General features: G+C 34.0%; 3 protein-coding genes and 2 non-coding genes across 5 annotated transcripts; 1 reads left to right on the top strand and 4 right to left on the bottom strand.

The window, feature by feature from the left end:
- Positions 1-661: 661 nt before the first annotated feature.
- LOC145620944 (putative protein phosphatase 2C 25) lies at positions 662-3,046 on the bottom strand. Its single transcript, XM_081675688.1, has 4 exons — positions 2,557-3,046; positions 1,592-1,933; positions 1,302-1,481; positions 662-1,159 (listed from the first exon to the last, which is right to left on the bottom strand). Exons 1-4 carry the CDS (start codon positions 2,935-2,937, stop codon positions 995-997), a joined length of 1,068 nt encoding a protein of 355 aa, XP_081531814.1. The 5' UTR covers positions 2,938-3,046; the 3' UTR covers positions 662-994.
- Positions 3,047-6,660: 3,614 nt separating this feature from the next.
- Positions 6,661-6,808, bottom strand: LOC145625575 (small nucleolar RNA snoR136). Its single transcript, XR_014110508.1, has one exon. It is a non-coding gene; the product is annotated as a small nucleolar RNA snoR136 (small nucleolar RNA).
- Positions 6,809-6,886: 78 nt separating this feature from the next.
- Positions 6,887-6,972, bottom strand: LOC145625651 (small nucleolar RNA SNORD25). The gene has a single exon (XR_014110562.1). It is a non-coding gene; the product is annotated as a small nucleolar RNA SNORD25 (small nucleolar RNA).
- Positions 6,973-8,078: 1,106 nt separating this feature from the next.
- On the bottom strand, positions 8,079-12,633 carry LOC145620933 (uncharacterized). The gene is made up of 4 exons (XM_081675677.1): positions 12,171-12,633; positions 11,966-12,063; positions 11,022-11,087; positions 8,079-10,395 (listed from the first exon to the last, which is right to left on the bottom strand). Exons 1-4 carry the CDS (start codon positions 12,587-12,589, stop codon positions 8,381-8,383), a joined length of 2,598 nt encoding a protein of 865 aa, XP_081531803.1. The 5' UTR covers positions 12,590-12,633; the 3' UTR covers positions 8,079-8,380.
- Positions 12,634-18,114: 5,481 nt separating this feature from the next.
- On the top strand, positions 18,115-27,405 carry LOC145620924 (asparagine synthetase [glutamine-hydrolyzing] 1-like). Its single transcript, XM_081675667.1, has 12 exons — positions 18,115-18,194; positions 24,354-24,492; positions 24,691-24,786; positions 24,907-25,048; positions 25,150-25,340; positions 25,483-25,725; positions 25,915-26,136; positions 26,245-26,379; positions 26,543-26,623; positions 26,713-26,799; positions 26,934-27,041; positions 27,154-27,405. Exons 1-12 carry the CDS (start codon positions 18,115-18,117, stop codon positions 27,403-27,405), a joined length of 1,776 nt encoding a protein of 591 aa, XP_081531793.1.

Below are 27,405 nucleotides of genomic sequence, written 5' to 3'. Positions count from 1 at the left end.
ATTTGAGTTTTAGCTAGCTCTTTGGTCCTGCGCTCTGTAATGCACAATCCCACTTCACTCGTGCTCAGATCAACCCATATTCGTCCACAATGAACGTGCTTTATCTTATATCATTAATATTCGTTATCCATGTTGATTCTACCAATTTAGCTGACTTACTGCAGGGTTAGTAGCATTAACATTCAAAAAAGACATAGATGTTATCCATGTTCATATTCGTCCACAATGAATTTGCTTTATCTTATATCGTGAATATTCGTTATCCATGTTCATTCTTCCTGTTGCTCTTTTATTGCTTTTAATTTTTCTTACACCAGCTTATTGTTTAAGATCTTGCAGTATAATATTTCCTTGTATAAATTTGCTCACAACAAGCCTATATTTGATTGGGAGCTTAATAACACAGGTAAGCTGTCAAAATATACACTCATTACAAAAAAAAAAACTATGGAAGTACAATGCAGAGTGTTCACTTTATAACACCGAGAAACACCTCGGGATTCTATGGTACAATCCATCATACTAGAGTTGTACACCTCGATTTGGTATATGAATATTGCTGAGAAATAAAGATAAGCCATCGCCGTGCATGGATGGAAGGTAATACAATGACAATATATATTGACAGAACATAATAAAAGATAGTTCAGGAGAAGCAGAATTTTGTATGTGTCAAAAGAATCTGTTAGTGCAACTTTATTAAGTTGTTATTACAATGAATTATGCAAAGAATATGGTAATTTATGCCTACATCTGGAAGGGCATGAATTCCCCTAAAGAATAGTACTGTAATTAGATTAACTATGAACTTCCTACCTACTAATCACTTATAAAAGCATTATCTATATAATCTCAACTGAGAAACAGATTGTGAAATCTTGCTACAAAGCTATACTACAAGTCTATAAGCAACGTATAATCCAGCTATTTGTATATCTCAACTTTGTTATCGAGTTTGCTTGCCTTGTTATTCTAGTCAGGGTGAGCTAGTGAGCTAGTTCATGTATTGCGGCAATTGGATTATCATTACGCTAATGTCATCTAAAGAGCCTCGCGAAACAGATAACTCAATCAGTTTCTTACAAGCTGCTAGTGGCTGAATTTTGTCACTTGCAGTGCACAAAGGTCGGGCAAGGTCTACAGCTTCTTGATTAGTAACCTGTAACAATTGAATAAAGAACGAGATATTAGTAAATGAAACAACAATAGTTCTTAAAGCCAGATAAATTATCAAAAAAGAACCAGCCTGATTGATTGACAACGCAGAATTTGACATGAGTAATAAGTTTGAGACGCAGTACCTTATCCCATAAACCGTCGGATGCTAGGATCAAGAACTCATCATCGGATTTGATTTTGAGAACCTTCGTTTCAGGTTCAGCAATCACCCATTGCTTGAGCTGCCTGTCTCCGATTCCTCTAGACACGGCAAGGGATCCTTGGATTCTCCAAACACCATTGTAAGAATCAATGTATCCACCCTATCAAACACAATCAATTTCACATCCATAAGTCAATTATTCACATAAAGTTTAGTGCCAAGGAGATAAATTCAAGCAAAGTAATGATTGAATGGATTAAGAATTCTTACCAAGGCTTCAATTCTATCCTTCTCGTCTTGCCTCGAGGGTCTATGGTCAGTAGTGAGCGCCTCAGCCACACCACCGCGGCTTAAGACAGCCCGACAATCACCAGCATTAGACACAATAAGGTCACCCTTGGTGATCAAGGCGGTTACACAGCACGAACCACCGAGTAACTCTTGTTCCAAAAAGTCGGAATCTGTTTTCAAGTAGCCGTGTTTAACAGCCTCCTCAACGGTGTTCTCCTCGTCCTTCCTAACTACTTCTGCCATTATATTTTTGTTTAGGTTTTCTGCTACATATTCAGCAGCTTTAACACCACCATGACCATCAAATACACCAAAGAATGCCTACACAACACATAAAATGCAGCAAAACATGTCAGATTTTACTCAATTACTAATTCAAGAGCTTAATAACAAGCCATGATTCAAATAACTAACTTAGCATCCATCTAAAAGATTACAATATACCATAAATAATTAAGGTGCTGTATTATACTTTTCTTAGAATTATTAATTCAAGGAATCAATTCATGTTCATAAACAATCAAAATTTTCATAAATTCCTATTTATCTTAATTTATCATCAAATTTACAAACTGAGTTTTTCTTCCATATTTTTCCTCAAAAACTTTACCAAATTCCTAACACCCAGCACCCAAAATTCAGAAAGTCACAAACTTTGATAAGTTTTAATCAATAAACATCCAAAATTTCAGGGTTTTCCATCCAAATTCATATAAACCCAGATTTCAATTAAGTTCCACAATACCAAGAAAATTAAATATTTTTAGCATACAAGTCCAAAAATCAAAATTTTCCACCCAAAATCATGTAAACCCAGATTTTCCCAATTATGTTCCATAATAAAATACATCATATCCCATCAATTAATCACTATAAAAAATATATTTTTTAAAAAAATCCCAATTAATCCCCAAAAAATCCCACAAATTAAATCAAATAATTACCTGTTTAGAATCACCCTGAATATCAAGCACAGCAGAAAATCGATCCTCCATAACAGCTCTCCTACCTTTCTTACAACAAACAGAGTAAAACCCATCAAAATCATCTTCAACCATTGATTCCTGCACAGGTCTAGGGGTTGCCGGAGCTCCAAAACCCATATTCATCATCGGAATATCCAATCTCGCCGGCCTTTTCCTCTTCATAACGGCCGTCGCCGGCGAAGATCCCGACGTCGACGCCGCCCCATCTCCGCCATAACTCTGCCTGAAACTGTTCGATGATGGAGAAACACGAGATCGAGGAGAAAGTGTTGAGCTTGAGAAGATTGATTTGTGATGGGATGATGAAAAAACAGGGGAATTTGACACTACTACTGACATTATTGATTTTATTTTTTTGGGGAATTGGGGTTTTAATTTTTTTGTTGTTTTAATGATAATACTCAAATAATGTTGTAAAATGGTTGTTGTTTGAGAGAGAAAATGAATGTAATTGTTGTGTGAGAAAAAGAAGTGAGAGAATTAAGGGTGTATTTAAGGGAAAGAAGAATAAAGGAAGTCAATAGTGGGGTCAAGTTGTAATTGTGTCCGTGTTGATGGTGTGTTTTAAGATGCTGATTTTGAAAATTTGACCAAAATTTATTGATTGATTAATTAAATATCAACACCTATTTTGTTTGGGTGTATGAAGTTTCCTCTATTTGTTCTTGGATATATGACTAATAACTTAGGAAAGTGTATAAGGGGGTTTAAGGATTAAGTAAAAGATTTATATTTTATCAAGTGTATCTTTGGTAATTGACTTCTATGATGATGAGCAATTGTAGTAGTATTTAACATCATATTGTGGATGTTGTTTTGAAGTATGAACTCCATCGTCTTTATATCTAAATGGATTTAGCTAGATTTAATGAATCTTTTGATGTTGTATATGCCTCAACTAAATTACTTGGACAACTTTTCAAGTTGTTTAAATTTGAAGTGTATGTTATAGATTTTTTTTTATTGTTAAGGACCTGTTCGCGTTTACTTAATTTCAGTTCCGTTCAGCTCCAATCAATTCAGTCCAACTCTTAATTTCCCTCTCTCATAAAATATTCATTTCACTTCATTTCAGCTCAATTCAGTAAATGTGAACAGACCCTAAGTGTGCTCAATTTTTTATATCATTATAGATTGCTTTGTCACAAACTCTTTCCTCTGCTTGCATAATCTACATTACAAATTGCTTTATGTCATTGTATGATTCCTTACCTTTAGATTCATCAATTATACAATTATTTATGGAATAGACAATATATTTTCATATCACATTAGATTTGAGATTTGGTAGAAGAAACATACCCTCAAAACATGATAATTTTAAGAGATCAATTTCAACAATACTATGTTACACGAAATGTTAAAATTCTTTAAGAATCACACTTGGATACAGATACTCGTACAACTTGATAAATTGTCCTTCTATCAAGTGGCAAATAACCATCATCAATGTTTAAATTATCTTCAATAGTCACAATAAGTCGACAATTACTAATTAATTTCTTTTTATACTCCGTACATTGAAACTAAAAAACACTAAAATCACAGCCGTACATTGGTTTTCTTTGCCTTCAAAATAATTTAATCAAATTAAACAAAGCCAATATATCATAATTTCATAAATAAGGGCTAAATGAGAAGAAAGAGGAGAGGCATAATAATAAGCAACAAAAATAAGGTAGTTAAATGACAACACTTTGAAAGCAACGGCTAAAATAGAGGGTCAAACACGTTAAATAGTGTAGTGAACACACATCCTAGGAAACTAAAGTCTTAAAGAAAGAGTGAAGATATACAAATACGAGTAAGAATAATACTTGTAGTAGGAGAGAGAATATAAACAAATTATTGTTTGTTTGCTGGCAAAAACCTGTTGTCAAATTTATGTTTTTTGTTTTTATTAGATTCCTCCATGATTATGATTGGACTAAGTCCTAGAAATTGCTACGAACTTACCGTTATAAAATTCAGACTCTGCCTAAGCTTTTGTGTTATCCTTTTTGGGTTGATATTTTATTGACCGTTGCGTTTACATCTTTACTAATTTGTCTTTGTATATGGGCTTAACCCCTAACACGGGATTAGTTGATATAAATAGGACTTTGGAGACTGATTATTTGAAGAATGGTAAACGAGTGAATTAGTAATGACTAAGGGCATGTTTTCGTACATTTATTTTGATATTGGCCTTGTTTGATAAAGAGTTTTTCAAAGAGTTTTTAACTTTTTTTTTTCCCAACTAGAAGTTTAACCAACTAAAAAAGAAAGCAAACTTGGGTATTTGACAAATAGCTTATTAAAAGAGATTTTTCTAAAAGAGTTTTTTGAGCCTAAAAAGCTCATTATAAGAGCTTTTTAAAATTAACTAATTGAACAATTAGCCTTTTATATCTTAAATACACTAAAACAGCTAATAACTTACAGCTATTTACCAAATACTTTTACACAATAAGCTAATTATAATCCGCTACTCAAACCAACTAACATAATTAGTTAGTTAAATCAGCTAATACAATCAACTATATCAATCAGCTACCAGCTAATTATCAAACAGAGTTATTGTGGTAGTTAACCAGACCTGATAAAACAGACAAACAAGTAAGAAATTTGGAATAATGATTAAAGGTTCATATGTATTTTAGGTCAAGTCAAACATTAATAATTATCTATAATCATAGATTTCTAATTTAATGAAATACAATTACTACATCCGTTACATATTATTTGCAACGATTTGACATAAAGTAGAGAAAAAAAATGTCTAATCGTTGCAAATAATATGTAACGGAGGTAATATATAACTAACTAAAGTGTACAAATTGTATATGACATAATAAGACTTAGTACTCCGTACTTGGTACTTGGTACTTGGTAGCTAAGGTTTTATTGCATAGGAAATTTCTTGGCTATAGCATGTTAGCTGTTGAGTACTGAAGTATCGAAGGGTTTGGATTAAAATCATAAAACGTACTCAATTTGTTCAACTCAAGATTAAAATAAGACATTGGGCCGCAAAATCTTAGTAAAACATGTCATTATTTTTGGCTCCATCAATTATTTGAGAATTATTTTTTTAAAAGTTGTTAGAGACCTTAGTTGAGGCCCATCTTCACCCACTTTTGCAATTGCAAAACTAATAAATTTTGGAGTTTACCTATGTTAATTTGACTTCAAACCGAGTCGATGTAGACATATACTACGTAGTAGTTGTGTATTCCCATTGTCATAATTAATAATGTTTAAGTGTTGGAGCACAAGTTTAGTAGAAAAAAGTGATTTTACTCAACAAGGCTAGCAACAAGGGTTCAATTTGCTTCCATGTGTGTGATCGAGGTTACTCGAGGGATTCTTCGGTCGGATTAATTTATCATAAAGATAAAGTAAGCCGATCAATAAAATACTCGGCTTCAAACTCAATTGAAGCTTGTTCATATTCGTTTATTTGATAAACGGTACGAGTTTGAACGCGAAAATAAACATGCTCGTTTAAATAAATTCATAAACAGCTCATTTATTTATGTTTGCAAACTATTTGGCTCATTTACACCCCTAGATGCTCATAAATATCGACTTTTCATGAAGATGTACTCCTTCGTAACTTCGTAACTCGTAAGTCGTTCAATGTATTAGACTACGAAGTGTGATATCATCAGTGGTTTTGGGCCTTTGGCCATTTTCCAAAGGAGCAAAGAACTCAATTCTCTAGCCATATTATTTACGTAGTAAAAGATTAATAAATTATTACTCCGTATAAATTAGTAATGAATTAGGATTAACGTCATTATATAATGTTGAAATGATTAAAGTGTCCAATCGATTTTCGCTATGATGGGTAACAACTAACAATGTAACACAGTCCTAATGTATATGGGCCAAAACATCTGTTTCCAATTAGCCTCATCATGAGACCTTTAAAAAAAGCCCAAACTCATTTATGTTTTTCACATACAAATTCATTTATTATTTATAATTTTTTTTTTGAAATGATAATTTATTTTACCTAATCCAAATTCTTGTTATTAAACAATTTTAATTTTTTTTATAAATACAAATTGGTAAAAAAAATGTAGTTACCCAACGTCCAAATGTAGCACGGAAAAAATCTACACCGGATAGCGAGGGGAACAAATTAATTTAGGATTCACATTTACAAAACAATGCCCATTTATATAATTAGCACCATTTTTAGGCCTAACCAAAGTGAACCCTAATTATTAATAAATTAATTACTTAATTAACCATTAATCAAACCAAAAAACAGAAATTTTTGTTAACAAAACGGCAAGAAAAGAACTCAGTCCCTTAGATGTTCACAATGAATTGCGATCATTTCCGCATATCATTACAGGTCTGTATTGACTCATCACCGCAAATTTCCTTGCCACAAAATGAAAAAATTACATAAATTATAGGAGAAATTTAGCTGTTTTCAGTTAAATCTTAATCGATGAAAAATAATCGAACAAGAAAAAAAAGAGAAAACAGCACAAATTGATGTTGCTTCAAGGGAACGAGTCAAAGGGAATATATATTATCCGCATCAACCAACAAATGAAGCCTTCAAAAATTTTAGATCAATTTTTCAGAATTAAAAAAACAAAAACAAAACAAAAACAAAGGAAATTGGGGATAAAGATGAACCCTAGATTGGAAATTGGGGAAGGGAGAAGAGAGAAAGGCGACTTATGATTGAGAGAAAGAGATTGATGAGTTTATATAAGGTTGGTAAAATTAGGGGTTTTTAGTTGAGTTGGATCGCCGCTTCTAAATCAATTAGGTTATTGGGTTTTATCAGTTGGGCTTAAAAAGGGCCTTTGTCGATTCAAGTCCAATCCCGTTTTTTTTTTTTTTTTTTTTTTTTGGAGATGTATATGAACTCCAATCTAACAAAAAAAAAGCCCTAATTAATGGTCAATTCCCCGGTTTATTTAGCTGTGTTGTATACTATAATTTGGACATTTTTGTTTACATCATTCCATTTTGACTTCTGTGATTATAAATATAAAACAAGATAAGCGTGTGAGACTAAGGTGTTATAATTATTAATATTATTAATGGTTAAAGTGGTACATTGCAAGTTTATAGAATGTCAATCTCATAAAAACTAGGATTCGAAGATTATGTGATTCAAAATTTCAAATGTTTACCATTAAACTAAATATTACTTGGCGTTTATTAAAAAGTATGATGAGAGCAGATTTTGAATTCATGTCATAAATACTTCCTTTCTCCATACTGATAAAAATTGTAGTTAAAAGATGTTTGAATTTGGAACAATTTGTATAAAATCCAAATAAAATTTGTACTCGACCCCAAATTAGTGTAAGTTGCTCTTTCCTTTTTGCAATAATCCTTCTTAGAGAAACAATGATCCATTTTTTTTGTTATCATTACCATCATAAAACCAAGACTATTTCATAGCACATCAATATATTAGATAAGAGAAAGGAATTGAGTAAATTGATAAAAAACAGAAAAAGTAAATTAAAAAGCCAACTTGAAGGCATTGCATTGCAATTTTATTTCTTTCTGATATCACATTCTAGTCTAATTTTCCCAGTACCCTGTTTAGTGTTTATCCTATTTCGAAGGTGAGAATTAACAACCGGAATCTACATTTAGCACTGATGAGTGATAAATAAGGCAGCTTAGTAAAGCCTCAATGAAAATACACCTTTATACAAGTACAAAAAAAGCACTTTCATATCATACACAATAATTTTACATCAGTACTCTATTTCTATCTATGCTTGTTGTCCACCCGAGAGCAACCGAGATTTTACTACCCTTTTGATGCATAAACATAATCATCGGTGGGATTGTCACGTTCCTGGTAGTCTCTAGTCTGCACAGTATCCATGCTTGTGTCATTAGGCATTTTCCCTCCACCAATTTGATCAAAATTTTGAGAAGCTGATCCCATGTTCTGCTGAGATTCGCTGTTCTGGTTTACCCTAGGCATATCTTTATTCTGGTACTGATGAGTCAGAGCTCCATGAGACATCAGCACGTCAGGGGAGACACTGTTCTGCATGGACGGGGGTATGCTCTGGTGGTTCCAATTCTGAGATATTTCTGTGGCACTTGAACTTTGGAGTCCTCTAGTGCTGTTCTGGTACTGTTGATTTTCATATGTATAAGCATCCCGTCTTGAGAAATTTGGGTTACAAGTGTGAGAGGCCATGTCCTGTGCAAGAGCTGGAGCTACCACATTCGCATTTTGAAAGTTTTGTGTACTTTGAGGAGTTACCATTGACGTTGAACTCTGCATGTCTATGTAAGTTCTGTAACTGTCCTGGTATTGTAGCTGTTGTAAAGACTCTGAAGGATAGTCATTTGAGGTACCGGCACTTTGAACATGATGTGGACTATCCTTGTAAAGGTTCTCATTTTGTTGAGCGTGAGATGGCATGCTTCCTCCACGGAAGTTCGTGTTTTGCAAGTGCGATGGCATGTCCCTGGCTGGGGCTGAGGGTTGAAAATTGCCGTATGAGTAATTATTTGAAATTTGGGGCTGTGAGGGCCGACTTTGGTATTGTGAGGAAGAGCCCCAGGCCTGGCCTTGATATGGAACATTACTTGCATGAGCTGAAGGTGACATATTGTTATATGAGAAATTGTTGTTTCGGGTTGTGGGTGGAGGGTGGGCTTGATTTTCAGATCCTCCGGGAGGCGCCCAGCTATGGCTTCGGCTTCCCCAGCCTTGGGAATTGGGATCCATTGTACCTGAATGCTGAGGTGGAGGAGTTGGGGTCCAGGGCGTTGAATGATTTTGCATGTGGGGGGGTTGAGGAGCCATATTCTGAGAGTAGGTTGGAGGAGCTTCATTTTGATAACCTTTTGGACGTGCTTGATTTTGAAAGTAGGTTGGAGGAGCCTGATACTGAGAGTAGTTTGGATGCGATTGATTTTGAGAGTATGATGGGGGAGCCTGACTCTGAGAGTAGGTTGGAGGAGCTTGATTTTGTGAATATGTCGGAAGAGCTTGATTTTGATAATAGTTTGGATACATTTGATTTTGTGAGTAGGTTGGAGGAGCCTGATTCTGAAAGTAGGTTAGAGGAGCTTGATCTTGAGAATAGTTTGGACGCGCTTGATTTGGAGTGTAGGTTGGAGGCGGCTGATTCTGAGAGTAGGTTAGATCCCTTGGAGGGGCCTGGTTTTGAGAATAGTTTGGACGCACTTGATTTTGGGAGTAGGTTGGAGGAGCTTGATTCTGAGAATAGGTTGGAGGATCTTGATTTTGAGAGTAGTTTGGAAGAGCCTGATTTTGAGAGTAGCTTGGAGGAGCTTGATTTTGAGAGTAGGTTGGAGGAGTATGATTCTGAGAATAAGTTGGTGGACCCTGATTTTGATTATTGGCTGGAGGAGCATTTTTCTTAGTAAAGGTTGGAGGAGCCTGATCCTGAGAATATGCTGGAGGAGCCTGATCCTGGTTTCGCAAGTGGTAAGGTATCTGCATTTGAGAGGATTGTACAGCTTCATTTGAAGAATCAGTCGAACGTATCTGACTCTGCTTGTAGTTACCAGGATCTGAAAAAGATGAAGGCTGAGAAGGCTGATTTTGCGTGGTTGATGTCTGTAGGGCCGGATTAAGATGATTAGGTGTAGATATCCAGTTTTGATTCGAATCATCACATACTGATGAAGATTTAAGTTGTTTTGATCGTGAGATTGGATCCTTTTGCCTTCTTGAACTTCTGTTTCTACTTCGCTGGGATTCTGCATGGTTTCGAACCCATATCTCATGATATTTTGGGTCATACGGAACTGGCTGTCCATTGATGAAAGGCTCGCCTGTAAATAGCAAATCAGAAGAGAAAGAAAGGGAAAAACCATGTAACATAAAAGATACTATTATACTAACGACTTCATCTCTAGAGCAACAATCCCCTTGTTTAGGCTCTTTTGGTTTGGTTTTGTGGGAACAGGGTTAGAGAAGTTGATGCCATACTTATGAACTGTGTCAAAAGTCAAAACCATGTGGAATCATAAGTTTATCATGGCAATACACTAGGCCCCCGAAGAGGCAGATAGGGGTGGAAAGCAGACATTGTCCACAAGAACAACGTACAGATTTAGGTAGGAAACAGAGACCTTCCAACGAGAAAATATTACATAACCAGGGACCAAAGGGTGGCCTAAGGTCCCAGCATCCCAGGCAACGAGTGAGTTACAGGGCATACATTGGCATATGCAGTGGATATAAATGACTACCTAATGCATTAACTGCATCCAATAATTCTACACACCAGTTTACAAAACAATTTGATCAAATAAAATTCCCTAGGGCAATACCATGACATATAGTCCTACACTCTAAACAACAAGCAAAGGGGCAATAAAACAAACAATGAAAACAAGAAATAAAGATACTATCATTACATGACATAAAACTCCACAACAACAAAATCTAATCTTACCAGCATAGGTTTTGTTCTTAACATCCATGTAGGAATCTGGGAGAACCCATCGAACATTTGGTAGCTCTGATCCAAATGAAATTTAACACAGCATTAGCATTTAGCAGTCATACAAAACACACACACACACACACACAAACTAGATATTTCAAAGAAACTAGCAAACACGACTCCTATTGCATTGCCAGGTGCTACAAAAGTGAAATAATCAGAGGATGTGCAATTAAAAGAGTAGCCTCCACTATAACTGAATACAAGTTAGTTTCCATCAATTTATCATTGAATATTTGAATGCAATAGAATAACCATATATCTGCAAGAGAAACATAATCCAAAGAAAATAATGATGAAAGTTTTGAAGAAATAACATAAGAAATAAACAAATTGTCAAACACATATATTTGAAAAGTACATAAAAGCAGTTAAACCAATGATGAAAATAGCAAAACAAAGCTATAATTCGCTCTTAATTTCTAACTATAATTCAATAAATCGTCCTCATTTTAGACCACCAAGTGACATAAGAAATTATAAAATATGAAGTGATCAAAGAATGTGGAGTTGATAATGTAAATCACATCACACTCATTTTCAAGTATTCGACATGATCACAATATCATTTGCTCATAAACTTTATACATTACAGTAGTTAATAGTTATGTACCTCTTCGCCTCTCATCCTTATTCACTCAATTCTGTATGGCATATTCGAGGAAACCAACCGTGATTGATTATTATTCTAGTAAAGGTAACAACTATCTTCGACATCTCAAAATAGAATATGCAAAGTGTAATGACAGGCAAATTTCTGGAAAATGTGCATACTAAAAATAATATCAACTTTTAAGAGTTCTGTGAACTTAACATTCTTCAATTATTCAAATAATTAGACAAAGATTAAGCAATTATGACATCATCAAAACAAATAGCATAATTTGACACACCTTTAAGCTTATAACTAAGCTCCTCTGAAACTAAAGCACCAAAAGCAAAATAATGGCGTGTAGAAACCGAATAAATCTTCATTCTAGCTTCTTCTTCACTGCACAAATAAAAAATCAATCAAACTCACAAAATTCCAGAAATGTAAACCTAAATTCAACGAAATACACAGAAATCAAATTAGAGTAAAAGAGATTGAAGAGAAACCTTCCAATAATGTGAGCTAGGGTTTTGATATAAACATCGATAATATCATCGCGAGTGAGCTGAGGATCAGGAGGTTCCACAACAACAAGCCAATGCTCAAAATCGCAACCTTCGAGCATAATCGTCTCCTTCGGCTGTCCATTATTTCTCGAAGACGACTCGGAAAACCGAGTGGAGAAGCTTCGAACGCCATTAAAGCTACTTCTGAAGCTCAAATTGTTTATCAATGGAGACGAATTGAAAGACGACAGGAATTTCCGAAGTACCGAGGTTGAAGAAAATGGAGATGATCGAAAATTTAGGTTATAGGTATGAAGAGAAGATGAATTGAAACGAGAAGTGGAGGAATTGAAATTGAAATTGGAATGAAATGGTTGACGAAGAGAGAGAATTAGGCGTCTATGAGAGTAAATCGCCATTGTTGATTATACTTTCTCTCTCTAGTTTCTCTCTCCTCCCTAAAACCCTGCATAAACCTGGAAGTTGAAAATGAAGGGATTGTAGTTGGGTTTTGACGGATTTGGGAGATTGGAATTTGGTACTCGTAGTTCACTACGTTGGTTTGGGCTGACCCATCCAATATGGCCCTATCCACAAGTTCTTTCTCGATTATACTATCTCGTTAATTTTTAGTTGCAACAATGGATATTATTTGTGATACATAAATAAAAAAAAATAAAAAAAAATAAAAAAAAAAAACTCTTGTATTGCAACTAAAATTAATAGAGGTAATAATAAAGTCCAATTTAAAAGCAATTGTCTCAAAATCTTGATTGTGTAAGATAATTATACAGTATATGGGGAAGGTAAAAGTTGGGTGAATTATGATAGAATTATACTTTCTCTGTTTTCTTGTAAGGTCCATAATGATTTGATGTAAAACATTCTTAAGAAAAACCACACTTGCAAGGGTGGAGGTACCGCGGGGGGGGGGGGGGGGGGGGGGGGGGGGGGGGCTGGTGGAGGGCCTACCTCCTCGGCCCATCATGGCAGCCTTGATTTTTATATTGTTGGCACCCATAAGTTTCTCAATAAATGTAAATGTCAACTCAAATAAACAATTAAGTTGGGTTGCTTAATTGGTTTTAGTAGGTTATGATAGTGTTTGTTGGCATGTGGTGGAGGTCGTGAGATCAATCCTTGTTACTGAAAGTAAAAAAGGAGATTAGAAGAAGAGAGGAAAATAAATATGGCTTGTGGCTTTTTTTGTTTTGTGAAGGAGAATATTTTCCACCACTAGGGATGAAATTTTCTATTCACCCCTTCACAAATTAAACAAAGGAAATGGGAAAATCATTTTCAAAGAAACACATGAGCTTATTACCCTTCTCTAATCCAACTCATAAAAAAAAATGTAGTACTATCAATCTATCTCTAAATTAAATTACATTTATAAGGCCAAGTATAAATTATACTCCTATCAATATGGTATTAAAGAGATAAAATAAGAAGGTATACCATATGTTTGCTTATAAAAGGAGAAAACTTATTTGCCTTTTTAAAAAATGACTATGAACAATTCATCAAACTCTCAAGTCTCAAATTACAAACTCTCAAATGGTAACAAAATTAACCCAAAAAATCAACTAATGCAACTCTCTCCTCTTATTGGCTTCTTGCGCAACTAAAAATCAAAGCAAGCCTTGGAAATTAGAATTCCATATACTCCGTAATTTGAATGTTTTGAAACGACAACCAAAATGTTAAGAGTACAAGAAGTTTACATATCCAAAATACTACGTGGATGTTGAACGATAAGCATAAAGTCCCTTTCATTGTACGTAAAGGAAGATTATTTGGCAGCATTACCTATTAATTTCTTAGTTTCCGGACGAAAGGCGTTAAATATGACCTATAACATTGTGTGCTTCATATTTGGCAGCAGTAGGTACGTGACTCTGTGACTACTCGTACTAATCTAGCGAGTGATGAGTTCTTACTCGCATCGACGTTTTTAGGCAGACAATCTTGATATGGTCCAAGATCTAGCAATATCCTATATCCTTATGCTTCACGAGTCTCCACAAGCATTTCGAGTCACATGTCACTTCCCTATGATTATTGTAGGATGGTAAAGACATGTCTTTCTTGCGTGTCATACGCGTTATCAGATGAGTACGGAGTAATTAGCTTGGCTACGTTATGGTTAGATTCGAACCCTTATTAGAGTTCTAGAAGAGTAGAATGTCGACAATGGATCAAATGATCTATCCTCTTCTGGGGTGTTTATCTCAAGTCTCACATGGAAAGATTAATTAAGGAAGTGAAGAACTCCTTAAAGTTATAAGTGAGAGCATATTCCAATAATATGAGGTATTTTGAGAAGGTGTTCCAAAACAAATCTGTGCGGACTAAGCCTAAAGCGGACAATATCATACTAATGTAGAGTGTGCATGCAGCCCGACAAAGAGGGTGACCCAGACCCAACTCCTTTCCTATCTCAATATATAATAATAATATAAATATATATATGTGTAGGTATAGTGTTGGGTTTGAGTGTTTGACCATATATATTATACTACTTCCGTTTCTTTTTAGTTGACACGTATTCCTTTTTAAGAAGTTTTTATTTTAGTTGACACGTTTCCTTTTAGGGTAAATTTTTAACATTGCATTTACAACTTACAAGCTACTCCACTTGCTTTTTCATTCTCTCTCACTCTCTCTCTCTCTCCTTAATATGTGTGCCTAAATCAAACGCGTCAACCAAATAGAAACGGAGGAAGTATGAAATAAGGTGAGTAAACTGTCAAAATATATGCCTAACTATTATTATAGGTTCGTTCCATAGAATATAATTGTGAATGCAGTATTAGGGTAATGTAAAATATTTAATGTAATGCAGGTCAAAATATAGTCATTATCAATGTGAATAAAACATTTAAATCACATGGAAAATATTTGTGGACTATATGTTGCAAATTAAAATCACCCTTTCATATCATTGTAAAGCCACGATTCCCATCATATGTTATGTTCTATCAGATGGGACATATTTTATAACTAGCAATGTGTTTCATTCATACATATACTAATAAAGATTTGTCAGTTAATTCTTTGACTAAAAGTTGTTTAAAAATTTACACCTTTTTGTAACATACAAATGATACAATGAGCATTGAGCTTGGACAGGGTGATGCTACCATGAAATTGGGTGATTAAAGAAATCAATTTTAAATTAACAAAATTGTTGAATTTTCAAATATTATCAATATGTTAGACAACTTACATACGAATATATGTATATTAATTATTAAATTACTAAATTACGGAGTATATGGTTACTAGCTAGCTAGGATATTAATTATCGAGTTGAGATCCTCTAGAGTTTGAAAATTATAGAGTTGTAGAGTTGACTAAAGGGATTAAAAAAAAAAAAAAAAAAAAGAAGTAGGACATAGCTTTATACTTCAATAGTGGACATGACATGATATGGCATCCAATGGCATGTCCAATTCTGTATACAACATATTAACGTTGATAGCTAGAAAGTCGCTTAGATAGTCTTTTTCTTAAGTTAATGAGATTTTGCCAGAGATTGATGGATTAGTTATCTAGTAAGTGAACATTGTCACATTGATGTAAAAGAATAAAGTTTTAAGTCTCACTTTCAACGTCATTAGTTACATAAAAACCGAAAAAGTGCATTGCTAAATTTAGTAGTAACATAATAATAATGGAAACAAGTATGTGCATCTATTCAACTTTTTTTTTAAGAAAGTGCATCTATATATTTATCTAATGATCTAATATACCAAACGTTTTTTTTTTTTTTTTTTTTTTTTTTTTTTTTTTTTAATTTGAACTAATACGCCTACATAACTTTGGTGAAAGAAAGGTACGAATGGGAGAAACATGCTAAATGCCATGCTTGAACTAGCTAACAAAAGAAGTTTGTGAGGCCTTGATTGAGTGAGTACACTTGTATAGGATGACAAGTAAGAGATTATTAACCATTTACCTTTGGAACACATTGACCACGTTGTAATTAAACTTGTAATGATCGTCGGTGGTTCGATAGGTTTTTTTTTTTATTTTTTTATTTTTGTAAATAAGGTAAACATAAGAGAACATTAGAAACAAGCTATGTAGATCATTAGTCAATAGATATAACTTGTATAAGAGTAACTAATACAAATGTTTGACAAAAGATAATCAAAAGAAAGTGTATCTGTATACGAGTATATGAAAAGTGTAAAATTAGAAATACGATACATTAATTTACACTCTACTAAAATGAGTAATTATGTATTATTTCTAAATTTTGAAGAACAACGTACGTAGTATAAAAAATGATGGTAGTTGTGGGGGGAGGGGGTTACCTATGCTATGTTTCTAACGGGTGTTGAGGTAAACAATTCAATCCAAGTTCACATCAAAAGAATAAAGGAAAGAAGAAATCCTTAGAAGTGAGTAGTGAAAACACACTGATTAATCTGAGGTTTTTTAAAAAAGGTTCATGTCTAAAACAATTTCATGTAGGATTACTAGGATATATGAAACAAGCTTAAAGCAGAGAAATAATAAATGTAATTATACGAAGTAGATTTTTATTTAAATTTTTATTATCAATATGAGGAGTGGTAGCAACTATTTTGAGAAGGTTATTATAATTTTTTAACACAAGTACTAAATCTAATACAAAATAATCTAAATACAGCATTCATAAAAGGACACTTCAGTTAATTCCTCAGTTAAACAAATATCAATGAAGGGTTACATGCGTTTCTTTTATGAATGGAAAAGACATATTTAACCCCCAAAACTATGTGCATCTTCTTTGTGTTTTGGATTTTTAAGGTTGGAACTTTGAAGTATTGAACAATGAATTTGATTTTATTGTCATGCAATACAGTGAAGCTGAAATTCAATCGGTAAAAAATGAAGAGCCCCCAAAACTATAACCGGTAATTCAGTAAAGGGCCTTGAAAATTTAATCCGGTAGTAAACTGAAGGTCCCGAAAATCATAGTATGATGAACGCCATATCTCGACAATATTTTATAGAAATTAAATCAAGATAAAAAAAAAATGAAGGTCTCCAAAAATATTTTACGGAAGTTAGATTTGTCCAATAGCCTTATAAAAGCAAGTACCTTAGAAAATCGTTAAAATGACGTTCAGCATCGTCGTCTATCAAACCTTACAAAGTTCAAACAGATTTGAAATATGTTTACAAGTAAAATATAAGGGGTGATTAAGGGCGTGTTCGATGCTAGTGTTTGATTAGGTTTTAGGTACTCGTAGCTTTTAGTGGTAAAAATGTGAGTGTTTGGCAAAGTAGTGATTAGCATGACTTTTAGTGGTAGAGGTATGTAGCTTTTATGAAAAATTAGAAATATTAGCTTTTGAAAGTAAAGGTAGTTTTTGAGGTGGCGGCTGAAAATTTAATCAATAGTTTTTAATATAAAATATTGATTTTTATATGTAACAGCTAGTCAACCGCTACTTTACCAAACACTCATACCTAAATTATCTATCTTCACAGCTACAACTTATTGACAGCTAAAAGCTACTTACACAGCTAGTAACTAGCTTTACAACTATATTTTGTCGAACACGCTCTAAATAGGTATGGAGTGAAACGAGGATAGATTAAAATAGGGGTAAGATTGGAAATATATAATTTGTTAAAACTAAATTATCATGCATTTACGTAAAATCATACCTACGCATCTACAATCTTAAAAAAAATCATAAATAAATACACGTACGAAATGAGTAAAAACGACGTCGTCTATTCGGTATTCGGTTGGAGATAGTGATCTCCTTTATTATGGGAACCACGTCACCCCAAGTAAAGTTCTTATAAATACGTACCTTATTCCAACAAAGTTATTCCTAAAAAAAAATCCTTGAATTATTTCATCTACATTTCTTAATATAAAAAAAAAAAAAAAAAATCCTTGAATTATTTCATCTACATTTCTTAATATATTTATAAAATGTGCGGAATACTTGCAGTTCTTGGTTGTTCTGATGATTCTCAGGCTAAGAGAAGCCGTGTTCTTGAGCTTTCTCGCAGGTAATGTTAGTATATAAGCAAATTAAACGGAAAAACTTATCTCAATGTTGTGTAGACCAATTGACAATTGCCGCGTCGTGGTAAACCACTGACCTAAAAGACGATTCCGCGCTACCCGGGTGCAGTAGACATCAAGCGGTCGCCCTCCAGGATAAGCACAGCGCCGGAATTTGTGTGCACTCACAAACCCGACTGGAACCAGAATACTTGCCCAAAAACCGAAGGGATAAATTTAGAGAGGGTAAAAGATAGCTGATTTTTGTGTGTCTTATGGAAGCAAAGAAACATGAATATATGTATGTATGTTTTAAGAGGTTGGAGCATAGCTTATAAAGCATGGGAAGGTGTGAAACGGAAGCCATCAACAATGGGTAAAACCATCAGCCATTAAAGGCATAAATGCCATACTTAATCAACATTAACTAGCCATTAAAAGAGCTAATAAAAGGGTAATTCAAGGGAGCATAATTACCGGCTATTAAGAGCAATCTCAACAGCCACACACAATTAATCATTAATGTGACTTTCTTTGTTTAACATCAAGAACTTCCAACAATCCCCCACAGGTTCGAAGATGTGAAAAGAAAGAAAGAAAATTGGTTTTGGGCAAAACAAAACAATTGCATAAGTGTCAATGTCTCGCGACTTGAATTAACACATAGTGGACATCAAGCTATGATCCCTCACCTACCAAGTGACCTTCGTCTTGAACTTAATAGGGAGTTAGGGATCCGTCACATTGAGCCACACAATTGAACATGTATAATATTCTGAAATTCCGCGAATAAAAGTGACGCATTATACTGGCCATACGTCCAGCCTGGATGCTCATAGGTGCTCTAGAGTATTAGCCCACCCAATACTCATAGGAAGCGGCCACACTTCCACACCTAAGTAGGTGAATCCCATCAAGTGTGAGCTACATCACACCACCAAAAATATGGATATGGGTTCATTAAGAGCCATGTGCTCAACCTCTTTCCATTTGTAGCAAGCACACATCAAACATCTAGGGATGGACAAAATAAAATTTTGTGCTTCCGAATTATTCCATAATGTTCCCCTTTGAACTCATGATGAGTAGGAGTTGATTACTTGTAATTCATACTTTGGGCTTTAGTCCCATCCCTTCCGATGTTACCAAAACTAGTTTTGTACAAGGCCTTTATTAGTTAACGGATCCGTAACATTCCTTTTAGACTTTTTCTAGTCTAGTGATATCACCCTATTCGACAATTTATCTCTAACATCAACCATTATAGGCATGGTTCAATCAAAAGTAACTTCAACTTGCAAATGACAACGAATTCCCCTACAATGGGATATTTGCAAGCACATTTGCTCATAAGAGCCATATACTCTTGACCATCTTGCCTCATAATAACCTGTCAATTCAAGAGCAATAAATTTAGATTATTCCAAAACAAACATAGCAAAACAAGGTTGCTTAGCACAAATTCAAAACATAGCTCCACCACTTAGTGGTGCAGACATAACCGCTTGAGTTTGAACTCATCGTCGAACTCCAATCACTCATGGAAACTTGCAATAGTGCAAACTCTAATCTTGTGTACTTTTCAAGTACCTATGCAACCTCCTCAAAACGATATAAAGATCATTGCTCGAGTTAAGAGTATACTTTCTTAATCTACTTACATAATAAGCAATGTCAAACTAAGAATAGCTCCCAAGAAACATAGCAATACCAAATAGACACAAATTAAATGCTCACATATGATCAAGAAAATTCAAAATCTTTATATTGTAGCAATGACTCATCCATCCCAAGTTTAGCCATACAAACTTTCAACAAAACTCAATGAAATAGCAACAAAAATCCATAGAAGAAATATCATGCATTACAATCCCAAGAAAAAGATTGTAGAATTCTACACATAGTTAGACATAACCTAACTCATAGTCAACGACTTCTTCCACGGAAACAATCACTCATGACATTTCACTAGTTTAAAGTTGATACTCTAAAGACATAAAGATACCAAAACAAACTTGTAAGGCAAACACCATCAAAAACCGTCTTTAGCACAATTAATCACTTTAAGGCTTTGCATTAAACAATTGAAAATTCTAAAGTCATGAGTAATAATACACATATATGCTCAAAGACAATTTATTCAATAAAGAATCAATAATTAAGAAAGACTCAAGACAAAATTACTCCAAGACTCGCCTACAAAGTCATGAACGAAATGCAAATATCAAGCAAAAATAGAGCCAAGACTTTGAGTCCAACACTAATACTTTATTACTCCCCCCACATTGGACGACAAAGTCCTATTCAAAGCCCTTAGCAACACGCCTAAAACCCACGTTTCTCAATGAATGAAACACCCTCCAAAATTCATATGGGGTCTGTAATGACATAAACTCCTTATATAGAAATTTTATAAGTTCAAAAACTTATAACCCCCACATGAAAACATAAGGTCCAAATCTCAAAATAAAGCATAGTCAAATACATGGTTGGGAAGAAAATTCATAAGTGTGTCATGGTGTAATAAACTAATACCATATAAAGTGGACAAGAGAAGAAAACTTTATTTGAAACATTGAATTAATTAAAAAAATAATAATAATTCAATAACACTTCAATATATTAATTCTCATGCCACCATATATGAAATTCAAGCCATTACAAATTACTCATGCAATATTCATAAAGAACTATAACACAATAAAGAGTCATAGGCGGTAACATGTGTCATCATAAAAATTGAAAAAATGTAGTCTAATTCCCAAAAAAACTTCACTTGAAAATTCTCCAAAGAGAAAGTCATATAATATCCTTGCAGAAAGATTATCACATAATTTCCCTTTACAAAACTCAACTAGTTTGAGAATTATATATTTTACACATGTTAATGAAATACCGAAAATAAGGTAATGAATCAAATGAGTTATGAACAAAGCTTCTCAATACGAGTATTTCATATCATGAATTTAAGAAATTGACATAATACATCTCAACTCCATGCTCAACACATACATGAATCATGATAAAAGTAGTACTTGGAGTACATACATGCACCTCAATAACATGTTAAACTACATTGCTCAAATCGTTCCACCAAATAAATATTTAAACCAGTAAAGTTATCTCTAAAGACCAAATTCAATCCACAAAAAGTAGAACCAACAAATTAGAGGTAACTGATTATATGCAATATAATGTCATACTCATAAATATCGAAATTATAACTTTTACTTTCTACTAATCATTCAACAAATATTTAGTTGACAAATTGAACATTCTTTGTCAATACTCACAAAAGCATATATCTGTTAAGATGATTACTAGGGATTAAACCAAATGATAAACATAATAACATGAGACTTGGTTTAGAATGAACCTCCCTTGAATTAAATCAAGTGACATGTGTGAGACCTCTATGAGATGTCCAACCATCCTTGTTGTAAATAAGGGCCTCAAGATGTCATCATAACTCACTAATCTGAGCAGCTAATGAGAATCCAACCGTTGAAAAATAAGCCTCATGTGCCCCAAGCTCACTCCCAAAATTCAACCCAAACCGACCAAGGACGGCCTTTGATCGGGGGTCATCTTTGGGACTGCTCTCGAAAATCCGCGGATATCGAACAAGTCCTAAAACTCAAAAATATAAATCAAAAGCATTAGAAAATTTCAACCAAAACTCCACAAAACAATGAGATTTAGGAAACATCATAATACTCCCTCATGTTATCATATAAGAATGCAACAAGTTATGCATATATACAACAACATAATATTAGCCAATCAAAAAATTAAAATAACCCATATTACTATATTCGTAAGGTCATATTTTCACAAATGAGTAAAAACTAAAATACTCGAAATAATCACAAGTGTTAAAACACTAAGAACAGTACAACTACAAAATTTTCTCATTCAATAAATTCACAATCCTCAATAAACTATTATTTGCAAAATGCATCTTCACAAAGGATAGTATACAGTATAACTACAAAATTGAATAACGATAATAATAAACCAAACAAAATTTCCATTAAGAAAAGTGGAGAACTGATAACAAAATATAAAGGTCCAATTAAATAACATAAGGTATTATCATATACTTCGTAGTATACTCTCACATGCTCATGAGTAACCAAGTGGACATATATAATAACTAATAAGTCAATGACCAACACATTTGCCATTATATTACTCATTGCAAATAAAATTAACATTCATAATATCACATGGACATAAAGCAATATACTCTACAAGCTTTAGCATTACCCACTAATTAGAAATTGGAGGAAGATCAACCAAATCAGAGAAAATTATAAACCGAAGTATAGAACAAATACTCTATAAACACATGATAACTAATAACAAGAAGATGGTTATTTTTTCAATGCAACTCATCTCGTCACATACGCAACAAATGAGCAAAATATGGTCCAAGTAAAACCAAAACCTTATATGATAATTTAAATGATTCAACAAATAAGGAATAACGGAAAATTTCTTTCAGATTAGTCAACTGCAAAATCAAGACCAAACTTTCCATTATACATTATTCACATTATAGCCCTTCTCACAGTAACTGACAACCATCAATTTAATAAATTCTATTCCATGAAATTATTCATCATAGAATTAGTACACAAGTACACAACACAAAATTGATCCAAATAAAACCGCATCCTAACTAACATGTGAAAGCTCATAATTCTTAGAATAAAGAATTTGCAATTTCGACACATAAGCGATCATACAATTGGAATAAATAAATCGTCTTTTAGATTGTTAGTATATAAGCAAATTAAACGGAAAAACTTATCTCAATGTTGTGTAGACCAATTGACAATTGCCGCGTCGTGGTAAACCACTGACCTAAAAGACGATTCCGCGCTACCCGGGTGCAGTAGACATCAAGCGGTCGCCCTCCAGGATAAGCACAGCGCCGGAATTTGTGTGCACTCACAAACCCGACTGGAACCAGAATACTTGCCCAAAAACCGAAGGGATAAATTTAGAGAGGGTAAAAGATAGCTGATTTTTGTGTGTCTTATGGAAGCAAAGAAACATGAATATATGTATGTATGTTTTAAGAGGTTGGAGCATAGCTTATAAAGCATGGGAAGGTGTGAAACGGAAGCCATCAACAATGGGTAAAACCATCAGCCATTAAAGGCATAAATGCCATACTTAATCAACATTAACTAGCCATTAAAAGAGCTAATAAAAGGGTAATTCAAGGGAGCATAATTACCGGCTATTAAGAGCAATCTCAACAGCCACACACAATTAATCATTAATGTGACTTTCTTTGTTTAACATCAAGAACTTCCAACAGGTAACACACTAACACTCTTGTTTAGTTTAATGTAAAGTATGCCATTTCTCACGTTTCCTTAACCTCATTCATGTAATCATGTTATGGTTTTCATTACTCATTAGTCGATCTCATTACTTATTACTCCCGTTTAGAATTAGTTGTCGCATATATCATTTCTTTAGTTGGATGATAGTCTTTTATTAATATTGATAGATAAAAATGTTCATCGATTATGAAATTTTCATGTTTTAATTAGCTTTGAAAATCTATCCATATATGTTGTACCCTATCTATTTCTTTGCATTGCATTCATAATGTAGTACCACTACTTAATATGATAAGATGAATTTCGATCTTATCCAACAAGGTCTTATGCAGAAACCAAAAATATAAAATATAATATAATGGAAACTCCTAATAAACAAGGTAAACATTACACTAACGGCTTCGATTATAAAGGTAAATAAGGGTATTTTAGTCATTTAACAAGCTTATTATTAACCGTCAACTAGAGTACAAAAGGGTATTTTAGTCATTTTACTTGCTTATAATAAACCGAATTGCTATTCTTGTTTACAAGAGTCAAAAAGGGTAATTTTATCATTTTATGTGCTTTTTCTTTTGCCGTATTAAATACTACTTGTGCAACTATATCGTCATATGTTTATTAAGGAGTAGTTCATTTTAATTGTGGATCATTAGTCAATAAGGGTAATTTTAAAAAAAAATTACTACGTTTACAATTGCGCAATATTTACTGATTTATCTAAGCAGCTAATATCATATATTTTGTACTTACAAAAGGTGTAATAAATAATATAGTGTATGTTTGGTTACAAAAACGTGTTAGATTGAAGCATCGTGGTCCTGACTGGAGCGGGATCTATCAAAATGGAGGCTATTATTTATCTCATCAACGCCTTGCTATTATTGACCCTGCTTCGGGTGATCAGCCTCTTTACAATCACAATAAAACTATTGTTGTAACAGTAAGTCCATCAAATTGTAACATACGTCACGTGTACTAGCCAATTTTACAAAGCTTATTGGATAGCTAACGTTAGTCCTTAGTGTTTCATTAGGTGTCTGATCTTCCTTGTGAAGATGGTATCCTAATATGTTTTTCGGATTAAATATTTATTTTTTTGGTACGTACTTAGAAATGATTTGTCATTTTGATCAAACAGGTTAATGGTGAAATTTACAACCATGAGAAATTAAGGAAGCTTCTTCCAAATCACAAATTTCGAACTGGGAGTGATTGTGATGTTATTGCACATCTGGTAAGTCTCGTAACAATTTTATGTTCCTTTTGTTTTTTGTTCGTATAAGTATCATATACAGAGTTATACATAGTAATAATGTAAATTCACATTTTGCTAAATATATATGTGTGTGATTAGTACGAGGAGCATGGAGAAAACTTCATTGACATGTTGGATGGAGTGTTTTCTTTCGTGTTGTTGGACACGCGAGACAATAGTTATATTGCAGCTCGCGATGCAATTGGTGTTACATCCCTATATATTGGTTGGGGTCTTGATGGTAATGCATTTATTTTCCCGGAATATACACAAATTAAATCAAATTATATTTTTTTTGTCTATTTTTTTTAGTAAATTTGAGCCTTGTTTTTGGGAATTCAGGGTCAGTTTGGATTTCATCAGAGCTTAAAGGCTTGCATGATGACTGTGAACATTTTGAAACATTTCCTCCTGGTCATATGTACTCTAGCAAAACTGGTAGTTTTCGTCGTTGGTACAACCCTCTTTGGTTCTCGGAGGCTACTCCTTCCACCCCATATGACCTTCTAGTCCTTAGACGCGCCTTTGAAGATGTAAGTTTGTTTTCAGCTTCATTTCTATACTTGTCATAAGACTTTTCACCAAGTTTATTAGTGATGTTTTGCTTAAGTAATTGGTTTGTTACAATATGTTGTTTAATTTATGTGGCTATTTGCCTACATACTATATATGCAGGCTGTTATCAAGAGGCTTATGACTGACGTGCCCTTTGGAGTGTTGTTATCTGGAGGCTTAGATTCATCGTTGGTTGCCTCGGTTACTTCACGTCACTTAGCCAACTCAAAGGGTGCTAGGCAATGGGGATCACAACTACATTCCTTCTGTGTTGGCCTAGAGGGATCACCCGATTTGGTGGCTGCTCGAGAGGTAGCTGATTACTTGGGTACTGTCCATCATGAATTTCATTTCACTGTCCAGGTAAAATTGATGTAAATTCTGTTAGGCCATATAATATGTATAGTTAATGGGCCATTATTATGTTACGAGCCCTAATCTCTCTATAGGTTGTATATATACTTGCGCATATGCTAATACAAACTACACACTCTATTCTGTCTAAAATTAACAGATTCTTAGATCAAGTAATTAACCACTAATGTATGGCAGGATGGTATTGATGCTATTGACGATGTAATCTACCACGTTGAGACTTACGATGTCACAACCATTAGAGCTAGCACACCTATGTTCCTCATGTCACGAAAGATCAAGTCGCTTGGGGTGAAAATGGTTATTTCAGGGGAAGGGTCTGATGAGATCTTCGGCGGGTACCTCTACTTTCACAAGGCACCAAACAAGGATGAGTTTCACCAAGAAACATGTCGTAAAGTAATCACAATTTGTGCTCTAACTTTCCTTAGGAATTAGCTTAATGAAAATATTTTGTGCAAGCAGAGTTTCCTATCTAACAGTACTGCTACTATATAATGTTTCCAGATAAAAGCCCTTCACCTATATGATTGCTTAAGAGCCAACAAGTCGACCTCTGCTTGGGGTTTGGAGGCTCGGGTTCCGTTCCTTGATAAGGAATTCATCGATGTGGCCATGTCTATTGATCCTGATTGGAAGATGGTACTTAGCATCACACTTTACATATAAACTACAAGACTTAATTTTAATGATTAAAACTATTTGTTACTATCGAAGAATGGAATTACTAATATGAGATCCAGCATGACTAAAACAAACTTTTTGTAATTTGGGATTCTAATTTTTTTTATTGCCTTTGTTTAAGATTAAGCCAGAGGAACGACGTATGGAGAAATGGATCCTTAGGAAAGCTTTTGATGATGAGAGGCAGCCGTACTTGCCAAAGGTAACGATTTTAATTCAAAGCAAAAAATGGCTATAAGATTGTTGATTTTTTTCTGCTTACACCTTTAACTTGAGACATTTTTGGTGCAGCACATTTTGTACCGGCAGAAGGAGCAATTCAGTGATGGTGTAGGATACAGTTGGATCGACGGACTCAAAGCGCATGCTGAACAACATGTACATTTCCTAGAAGTCCAACATACATACACAACTTATATTCTTATGTGATCAAAGCATCAAACTAAAATGTCGTCAAATGAATGATACTTAAATTTAACAATTGGAAATGGTTTAATTTATGGTTTGTGCAGGTGACAGATAAGATGATGCAGCATGCTGAATATATTTTCCCACATAACACTCCAAACACAAAAGAAGCTTATTATTACAGGATGATCTTTGAGAGGTTATTTCCACAGGTGATAATTTTTGTGCTTAAATAAAAATGTTATCTTTCTTGTTTTAGTATATGTTTGTACAAAATATGTTATATTTCTTCTTTAAATTAAGTTTATTGTTATAATCTTGCAGAACTCTGCTAGGATGACTGTTCCTGGAGGCCCTAGTGTGGCATGCAGCACAGCCAAGGCCATTGAGTGGGACCAAGCTTGGTCGACGAACCTTGATCCATCCGGTAGGGCTGCCCTAGGAGTCCACAATGCAGCTTATGAGCAACAACCTGCTACCTCAAAGAATAGTATCCCGGCTAATAAGCCTAAGATTATCAATGGCATGCCACATATGAATGGTGTTAGTGCTTCGAAGCATGCCATTAAGAGTTAG

The sequence above is a fragment of the Chenopodium album genome, chromosome 3, assembly GCF_948465745.1.
Source record: "Chenopodium album chromosome 3, dcCheAlbu1.1, whole genome shotgun sequence".
NCBI lineage: Eukaryota > Viridiplantae > Streptophyta > Magnoliopsida > Caryophyllales > Amaranthaceae > Chenopodium > Chenopodium album.
Note: the sequence above shows the minus strand (reverse complement) of the source record. Positions and strands in the feature narration are given on the sequence as shown.